General features: G+C 45.1%; 1 protein-coding gene across 1 annotated transcript in view; it reads right to left on the reverse strand.

Moving 5' to 3' along the window:
• pou6f2 (POU class 6 homeobox 2) overlaps positions 1 to 2,369 on the reverse strand; it is a 123,098-nt gene extending 120,729 nt beyond the window's left edge. The window contains exon 1 of the mRNA XM_063206290.1: positions 2,309 to 2,369. Coding sequence (XP_063062360.1) covers positions 2,309 to 2,369 — 61 coding nt within the window. The remainder of the gene's footprint in view (positions 1 to 2,308) is intronic.
• Positions 2,370 to 10,000: the final 7,631 nt, after the last annotated feature.

Below are 10,000 nucleotides of genomic sequence, written 5' to 3' on the forward strand. Positions count from 1 at the left end.
CCATCAATTCTCTACATATTCATTATGACTGGGAAAATGACATTTTTTCAAAACGTGCTTTATTTTGGTCAGTCCAATTAATATTTGTGCTCTATTTTGGTCAGTCCAATAAATATTTAGTTTATTACTTAGCAAATAGTCATGAAAATATCAAATTTGCGAATGGGCAGCCTAGTTGCAATGAGCACCATAGTTGCAATGCCTACTCTGGCCACAATCCTACATACTCTACCTTTAAGATATCTTTTGGACTTTCAGTGCCTGAATTGATAGGACAGCCATAGACAGAGACAGGAAAGAAATGGGAGAGAGAGACAGGGAATGATTGGGAAATGACCTTCGGTCAGAAATGAAACCCGGATCCCCGGTGTAATGGTAAGGTCTCCAAGCCAACAGAGCCACGGCACTCCCAACAATTCTGGGGTTCATTTCTCAAAACCATAGTTGCTAACTATTTTAGCTACTTTGATGGTTGCAATGCAATTCCCCATTGGCAACTATCCAAGTTGCTAACTGACAAGCAGCTATGCTTTCGAGAAACAAAATCCAGATTGGCCTCTTTCACTTGGTCATCCAGAAAACAGTGCTTCTTTGAACTAAATTCTATTATATTAAATGTTGTTATAATGATGCTATTTAAATTCTGATCGACCCCACTATACTGTACGCAGTATTTAAACGTCAAGATTTGTCAAAAACACAATTTAATAATACTGATGTAATGGTGCAATTTCTGACTTTCAAAGGAAACGTGTAGCCATTAGAGCCATTGTATGTTTCATACATCACACGCTTGTCATATTAGAGCTCTCTCTAACTCTCTCTCTCTCTCTCTCTCTCTCTCTCTCTCTCTCTCTCTCTCTCTCTCTCTCTCTCTCTCTCTCTGTCTGCCTCTCTCTCTCTCTCTGCCAACCAACCCACGCACGCACAGCGCACACACACACACAAAGCAGGGCCATTACAAGTGCGTGTTTACCCCTCTGCCCCTATACATTATCATGAGCTTTTTGAGCTCAATCCAAATAATTGGTGGGTGAGCCGACCCGTGAAATGAGGTGATTGGGCTCTGGTGTTTTTAGTGGCCCCTCAGGGCATTCGGCCAAGCGGGCAGGCGAGCAGGCAGGCAGGCAGGGGAGGCGGGTAGGCACTGGAGGGAGGCGAGACCAGTGTTGTGTTCTACTGTGCTGTGCAGTGCTGTGCTCTCCTCTCTACACTTTCACCGCACGTAGGCAAGCAGGCATAGCAGGCATAGCAGACAAGCCTTTTGGCCACTTAACTACTCTGCCAGTACCTTAATTATATTGTTACACTGCTCATTTGTCTAATTAGCACTGTGTGTACTGTGTGTTCCTACTGCCCATTCAATATTCTGTTTGCACTGTTAGTGTACTCTGGATTGACAATAACCAAAAAAAAAACCTCTTCTATTCTGGTTTCAAAGAGCAGAGTGTTGTGAGAGTGTTGTGCTACCAGAAATGGTCACATTCAGAAATATGGAATAAAGTGTTTACTTGACTCAAACCAAATACTGTCAATATTGAAATTAAAATCGGAATATTCCCTTCATGTAAAAGTCTGAGTCTAAGGTACAGTACACTGTGAAAATTGGAGGGTTTCTGAAAGAAACCTCAACTGGTTCGTGGAGGAACCAGAGACGGTCCATTCTTAGAATGAAAAGAATCTTTGGAGGAACACAAAGGTTCTCCCAAAGGTTCTCTAGGGGTCCTTTCAGAGTGGCAATTGAAGGGCTCCTCAAAGAACCCTCAGGAGTTCTTCCATTTGCCACTATAACGTCCCATTGCCCTCCTTGCAGTATTGGCTGCAGGTGTACTGGATTGGCTCAACCACTCAAAACCGATAGTCTCTGTTCCCTTGAGAAACAAACTGCAAACTACTGTCCATTGCATGAAATATCAGGTGTGAGTGGTTGAGGCAATTAGCAAATTAGTCAATTAGAATCCTGTCAATTGAGTTCCCAGGTGCAGCCAATACTACAGCTGTTGTGGAGGAACCCTTAAAGGTTCTCCGAGAAACCCTTTAGAAATAAAAACCTTGGGGTTCCTCCAAACACCTATAGGTTCATCAAAGAACCTTTAAATGTCCCCCACAGTGACTTGGCTCTGCTCCAGCACCCACTCTGCCAGATCCCGTCTGCTTTGATCTCGCTTTCCTCCAATCTCCTCTTCTGTAGAGAGCCATTGCACCAACTTGCGTGCCAGACCTTCCAAATACTGGCAGATTGATTACAGTTGACATAATCCGTGAGATGTTTGGTGGAGCTGTATCTTATTCTTTTTCTCTCTCTCACCCTCCACTATTTCTTCATCCTCCCCCTCGGTCTCTCCACCTCTCGATATCTCAATCTCCATCTTTCCATTGAAGTTTCTCTTACATTCTTATCGCTATCTCTTTTTTCATCTCTTTCTGGTCATCTCTCTCTTCTCATCTATCTCTCAACTTACTTACTTTTTGCCAAGGATGTTTTTTCCTTTCAGCCTTTTGCCCCTTTCGGTCTCTTATCTTTTCACCTCCATTCTTTGAATCAATATCGTTTTGACACTCTACAGTGTGTCTTTCTCTTCATGTCTTATCCTTCCTTTTGTACACTTCAATATGTCAATTTCTGAACATTCGCAGTAATCTCCCACAACACTGATGCGAAATCCAGTAACTGAAAAAGAAATAAAAAATATCTGGCCATACAAAATCTCACCAGGGATTGTACAGTACACAACAGACACAATTTGAAACCTTCAAACCTTCCCATCGGGAGTGTGAATCGCAAGAGTGTGACTCCTGAAGACGTTTTGAAGATCGAACTGGACATCACCATATTTCAGGAACAAAAAGTGGGGTGTTTGAATGCTGTATTGTAAGAGATGTCAAAATACCCATCTCACAATATTCTAAAAACGATGACTGACTATTTATAAAACACATCAGTATGATGAGCTCTTACAAGCTGTATGAGGAGCTTATAACACAGACCTCTGGGCCAACTGTACACAAGGACTTGGAATTCAGGACTACCTCCATCCCTCATCGGCCTATAAATAAAAAGTTACACATTTGTCTCTAGCCTCTAGCTATTATTGCTACAGTGGCTATACCACCACAGGCATCTTGGCACCCACAACGCATAGACACACACACGCACGCACGCACGCACGCACGCACGCACGCACGCACGCACGCACGCACGCACGCACGCACGCACGCACGCACGCACGCACGCACACACACACACACACACACACACAGACAGACAGACAGACCCAAACCTCCACACACAAACCCTCTACCACAGACTCGCTTGTCTCATCCACGTCCTCCCCTCTCCTTGTCTCATCATCCGGTTCTGTATACATCACTATCCGCGCCGTACGTTTGTGTGGGTGATCACTTATTACAATGAGCGAGAGCCACTCTGCGCTTGGCGTACATCTTCAGACGATGGCTGCCGGTGGGGAGAGAGAGAGAGAGAGAGAGAGAGAGAGAGAGAGAGAGAGAGAGAGAGAGAGAGAGAGAGAGAGAGAGGCGATCCGGCTTCCTGATGGGCCATGTCTGAAACAATTTCACAGCTCATTGTGCCCGCCGTTTGGGCTGCTTAGGATAAGAGGCCTTGTGTTGTGCCATTAGGCCATTATGTGCCATTACTGATGAGGTGCGGACAGCAAATGCTCTCTCTCTCTCTCTCTCTCTCTCTGTCTCTCTTTGTCTCTGTCTCTCTCTCACACAGATGAGGATCGGTCAGCTTTCTCTCTCTCTCTCTCTGTCTCTCTCTGTCTCTCTCTCTCTCACTGATGAGGATCGGATAGCTTCTCTCTCTCTCTCTCTCACCCTTGATCTCCTGTTCTCTCTATCAGTCTCTGTGTCTCTAATGTTTATTACTCATGAGGTGCTGACCACTCTCTCTCTCTCCCATTCTCCTTGTCTATTTCTCTCTCTCCTTGCCTCTCCCTCTCCTCTTGTGCTCTCCTTTACTCCCTCCTTGTCTTTACACTGCATTGAGGGGTATAGAATCTAATAGCTGTTTGCCAGAGTTGTATAAAGAAGAAGTAGAAGTACTTTTACCAATGTAATTACAACAATAGTAGTGTGATATTACAATGTTGAAACCATGTGATATCATACCCACTAGTGTTGTAATTACATTTGTAAGTGTACTTCTACTTCTACTTAATACAACTCAGCTGTTTGCTCTGCCCAACGCTTCGTTTGTGCCCAGGACTGATCCGCCTAGTGTACCTTGGTTAGTGCGGTCCCCTTCAGGTAGCTTTACCGAGCCATCCTGTAATGTCTGCCCTGTAATGTCTGCACACAATACTGTCAATACACTAAAGTCACCGTTGACTTTAACTGTTGCTTTTGTACAAAAACACACAGTGAAATCTGTCACAGTCGCTAAAAAGACAATGCCTTTTTATTATAGTGATAATATGATGACATGGTCATAATAACAAAATATTTACATTGGCACTGGTAGAGTGCAGCTTCTGCATCAAACCAAAGGAGCCATCGTTGACTGTGTTTGTGTTTGTGTGTGTGTGTGTGTGTGTGTGTGTGTGTGTGTGTGTGTGTGTGTGTGTGTGTGTGTGTGTGTGTGTGTGTGTGTGTGTGTGTGTGTGTGTGTGTGTGTGTGTATTAACTGGATGCCTCCCAACATGTGTGTATGGTTGTCTTGTCTATGTATGTTTTTTTCCGTTGCTGTTTGTCTGTGTGACTACTACACTGGACAGACATTCATTAGTGTCTGGTGTGCAGACTGCATGATGGAAGGCATTGAATTCTTATTCTGCTTTGACAACTCCTCTTTCTCTCCTCTCCTCTCCTCTCCTCTCCTGAGCTCTGCCACACCTTCTCATTGCCTCGTTGCTGTGCTGTGCTGTGCTGTGCTTGCTGCTCTCCCCCAACACACCTCCACCCTCCCTGTTTCCACCTCAGCCTACTCCACCACAGACATTATAAGTATACTCACTGACACTGATGAATGGCTTGGTTGTTTGTATGACGCCGCTGCCTGCTCTCTCTCTCTCTCTCTCTCTCTCTCTCTCTCTCTCTCTCTCTCGCTCTCTCCATCTCCAAGAAGGAACTCACACCAGAGAGAAAAATGGCCAAATCAAAAAAGTTCACAAAAATCCGTTTTAACAATGTGATGCATTATGAATGAACCATGCCGGCGAAAAAAAAAGAAAAATTCTAAAAAGCCGCTTTTTTGTTGTTGTTATTTTTTGCTTGCTTTTTTGTTTACTGAACTGTACTTGGCACTATTGGTTCTGGCAGCTACAGTACTTCGTTTCAGATTAAGGCGATTGTGATTCTGCGAGAAAGCACCTGCCTTGATGGCTACAGTACAGTAAGGCTGACTAGAGGCCCTTTGATTTCTAGGGACGGGGCCTGATTTTGATGCCCAGTTCCCAGAAAATTATGAGAAAACCAAGTTAATCACACAAACTGTTCAAGCTAAGCTTAACATTGACTGCTAAAATGCAGTAATGCAGTTGGAAAAGAAAGGGTACCTTAGGGTAAAGCCAGGAAAGGGGGAGTATTCCTTTTAAGGAGCAATATATATTTACAAAATACAAAATATATTTTGTAACTTACTGCTTAATGAATGCTTATACAGTATCAAACAATTCTTATATTCTTATATCCCTCTGGGTTACACACATACACACACACACACACACACACACGCACACGCACACGCACACGCACACGCACACACACACACACACAGTATTATGCCTCCCCCTCTCTTGTTCAAACACCATCAATTTTGCAGTTCCCCATTATCACTGTGCATTTGGGTTCAAATGATCTGTCAGACAAGCTACTTGAAATGTACCCTAACAATGGCAAACAAGCTTTGGCAAATAAGAACAAATGTTAGATCAGAAATCGAAATGAACAGAGAGAACGGGCAGAGGAGGAGGGGTGGGGGGTAGTAAAAAGAAGAAAAGAAAAAAGAAAAGAGGGAGCGTGGGATGAGGGGCAAAAGGAGCGGCGCGGTGCGGAATGGAATCATGGGTACTCCCTAATTATCATACGTACATTGGTACCTTCGCTATCTGACTAGACTAGCGGAGCCCCAAATAACAAAGGCACTTTCATCGCCCCGTTCCCCCTCCTCCTAATCAAAAGAATCACTCTGCTGTATAATTGATGAGGGAATCCAGATGACAGAAAGCGCGACAATGTGATATATAAGTCATGAAGGCAAGGCGACGCGCCCCGGTGAGCGGAGAGGAGCTGCGCGGAGCTGAGCTGAGCTGAGCTGTGTGCTGCTCTGAGCTATGCTGTGTGTTAACTTTGCCAGGAGTTACAACAACTACTGCACCACCCTGAAAAGAAAGAATAAAGGGAAAAAAAAGAAGAGTAGCCTCTCTTTATTGAACAGCTGAAAATTTCATTGGACGTGCATATCAGCCTAGTACGTATAGGACTTTGGTGAAGTGAGGTAATGCAATCGCAAATGGCCATAAAGTTAACACATTTAGTTGTGTGGAGGGGAGGGGAGGGGAGGGGAGAGATGAGGGTTGGGGTATGAGAAGGGGGGCGTGAAGTGAAGTGATGTGAGTGTGTGTGTGTGTGTGGGGGGGGTGTACTGGGGTACAAATCAATAATAAATAAATGCTCATGGTAATTTTCCTACCCTAAGGTTTTTTCGGGTATGGTTTTTTTCCCCTCCCACCCTGAACAAAATTAAAAAGCTGACAGAGGAGAAGTACCAGGGGAATCCAGTGAGCAATTCACTCATATTACCTCAGCAAGGGCTGTTGTTCTCTTAAACTCTTTATTAAAAGGAAATGTCCCTTAAGTGGATTAACTCTCGGACACTAAGGCTGCTGCACTTACAACTCCAGCCTTAATGGGAAAAAACAATATAATCATAAGTTGAGGGCCCTCGAAGACTCTTATAGAAAAAGAAAAAGTAATCCAGTTTCCCTGTATTTTTTTAGTGAAAGGCTCAAATGTAGAATAATACAAACAAAGGGAACAGTCAGTACACGAATGCATCAGAATTCTGGTTCTACAGTAGCTGTGGTGGCATTGTACATGTCACCCAGAAACTGTATAAATGATATAGCTGTATAATATAAAGTAAGTCTTACGCAGCCATTAGTTTCAAGATTCTGTGATATCTTGATTTGAGCACACTGATTGACTTGTCTTTTGCTGAGGTCTAAAGATGTTGTTGTGTAATGTTCAAATGCATTTTGAGCAACTTAAAGTGTTAAGAAAAGCGCTATACAGAACAAAAGTATTATTATCATTATTATTCTGTCCCATATTCTGCCTTACATTTTGCTGGTAACTACAAAGCATTACAGGGTTACATTGAGTAGCCTTGAGAGAGGCACGGTATGGGCTCTCTGAGTGCCATCACAGTTTTGTTCTGCATCACACTGGCCATCAGAGAGCCATGCCAGGGGTTAAACGTGCAGCTTGCCACCTCTAAGCGTCGGTGTAAAAGCTCGGGCACTCAGGGGTCTCTGCAGCGGGGCCAATGCACCAGCTCTCATGTCAGCCCTGACAAAGTAGCTCACACTCTCTGATGTCAGAGGTCAGGAGAATTTTTTTTGGTCTCCTGACACACACACGCAGGCAAACACGCACGCAAGCACACGCACACACACACACGCACGCACGCACGCACGCACGCTCTCTTTCTCTCTCTCTCTCTCTCTCTCTCTCTCTCTCTCTCCCTCTCTCTTTCTGAGGGGAGAACAAAAGGAGAAGCTTGAGGCACACTAAGCTTCAATCCAAAAGGCTCACTTACACACTATACAGTACATACCAAATTTATACAGAAAAGGTGCATTTGGCACCCTGTGTAGTGTGAACTAAGTAGTGCACTACGAAGTAAATGCATGAACATTTCAGACACAGCAAATGTTCACCACCCTATACAGGCAGCCCTGGCCTAATGGTGAGAGAGCCAGTCTTGGAATCGGATGGTTGCAAGTTCAAATCCCCCCACCATCCATGACTGAAGTGCCCTGGAGCACGGCAACTAACCCCACATCACTCCAGGGACTTTTATCAGTGTTCCTGTAATAAACTATGTCCCTTTGGATAAAAGCGTCAGCCAAAGTATGTACAAAGCAATGTAAAAATATAATTTAACGGCATGACATGATGCCCCATGCTGGCGGACCTATCCTGGCTCCTCATTGTGTGTACACCACTGGTCTCTTAATTATTTTCCCCCAAGGGCCAAATTATGTAGTGCAAATGAGGCCGAGTGCCAAACCAATCGCCTGAACGCATGGTCACAGATAGTGCACTATACACCATACAATATGTTTTCATTTGTTCAAAACCCATGGCGGGCCAAATGTTTGCCATCTCTGAGCCGGATCTGGCCCGCAGCCGGCCACCATTTGGAGACCACTGCTGTGCACTATGCCCTTGAAGCCACACTGGACTGGAGGAGCAGCAGCATCGCTTGTTTACATCGGCTGCAAGTCATTTACAAGTTGTATCGCCCCTCGCACTGGCAGAGGCTCAACAGTCCCTGTGACAAATAACTAAACACACAAGCACACACACACGCACACACGCACACACACACACACACACACACACACACACACACACACACACACACACACACACACACACACACACACACACACACACACACACACACACACACACACAGCAACATGCACGCAGATATGTAGACCCACAGACACGCAAGCACAGCAGACACACACACACACACACACACACACACACACACACACACACACACACACACACACACACACACACACACACACACACACACACACACACACACACACACACACACACACACACACACACACACACAAACACACACACACAAAACCATACTTCCTACCTAATCTCTTCCTCCTGCTTCTTTTCATCTAAGAAGAAACACCTTTTTAAAAAGACGAAGAAGCAGCAAAACGAAGACGAAAAAAATGTCCTCGCTGTCAGAAAGGAACCAGCTGGTATTTCAAGGCTCGGCTCTTTTAATGATGCCAACCTTTTTGGCCCGCGCAAATACCTAAACATGATACCCTGGCTACCATAAAGGGAGCACACAGCTGGGAACCGCATAGGGTGAACACAGGAGATGTGCAAAGAACGACATCATCTCAAAGAAGAAAAAAAATGAAAGACTTTCTTTCTCCATCGCCTAAGCTAAGTGGCGACCTGAGAGGTGAGATTTTTTTATGTGGGATGGTAGGGGCAAGGCTGAGAGGCGGTTTGCTGAGCTCTCTCTCTCTCTCTCTCTCTCTGTCTCTCTCTATCTCTCTCTCTCTCTCTCTCTCTCTCTCTCTCTCTCTCTCTCTCTCTCTCTCGCGACGGCTTTAATTGACCCCGGCCGCGCTGTGTTTAAATTTGGGGCCACCACCCCCAAGGACACAATGACAAAACAATTACCCTGAGACTTTTTTTTCCCCGAGCGATCGGCTCGGAACATCACAGGCACCACCACCACCACCACCACTAACACCTCCTCCTACACCACTCCCTCCTCCCTCTACTACTAACGCTCCGACGAGGCTGCTTTAGCACATCGACGTTCTGAATCGAATGGCGTGCGTGTTATCAAAGGCTTTTGTGTGTGTGTGTGTGTGCACGTGTGTGTGCCCTGCCGGGCCTCTCACACGCGACAGCACGAGCGAGCGCGTGGCCTAGCTTTTGCCCCCGAGTGCATTTATGAATCAATTTCTGCCACCATAAAAGCACACGTTTAAAAAAAAAAAGGTCTTAGCTATTCTCAGGCCGGCAAATGCATTATATCATAAGTTGTCAAATGTGGGAGTGAGAACCTTAGTGTAGATTCAGGGGGCTTTTTAAAATAAATGCACTGAATCCCCGGTAATGCCCACGCCACCTCTCTCCCTCCACTTCCTCCCTGCCCGTCCACACACGCGTGGCTTTCAAACAGATCCTTTCAAAACGCCTTGCTTGAGTGGTTCTTTGTGTCATTTCTCACAGCTTTTTTCACTAAATC

The sequence above is a fragment of the Engraulis encrasicolus genome, chromosome 9 (assembly GCF_034702125.1).
Source record: "Engraulis encrasicolus isolate BLACKSEA-1 chromosome 9, IST_EnEncr_1.0, whole genome shotgun sequence".
Classification (NCBI taxonomy): Eukaryota; Metazoa; Chordata; class Actinopteri; order Clupeiformes; family Engraulidae; genus Engraulis; species Engraulis encrasicolus.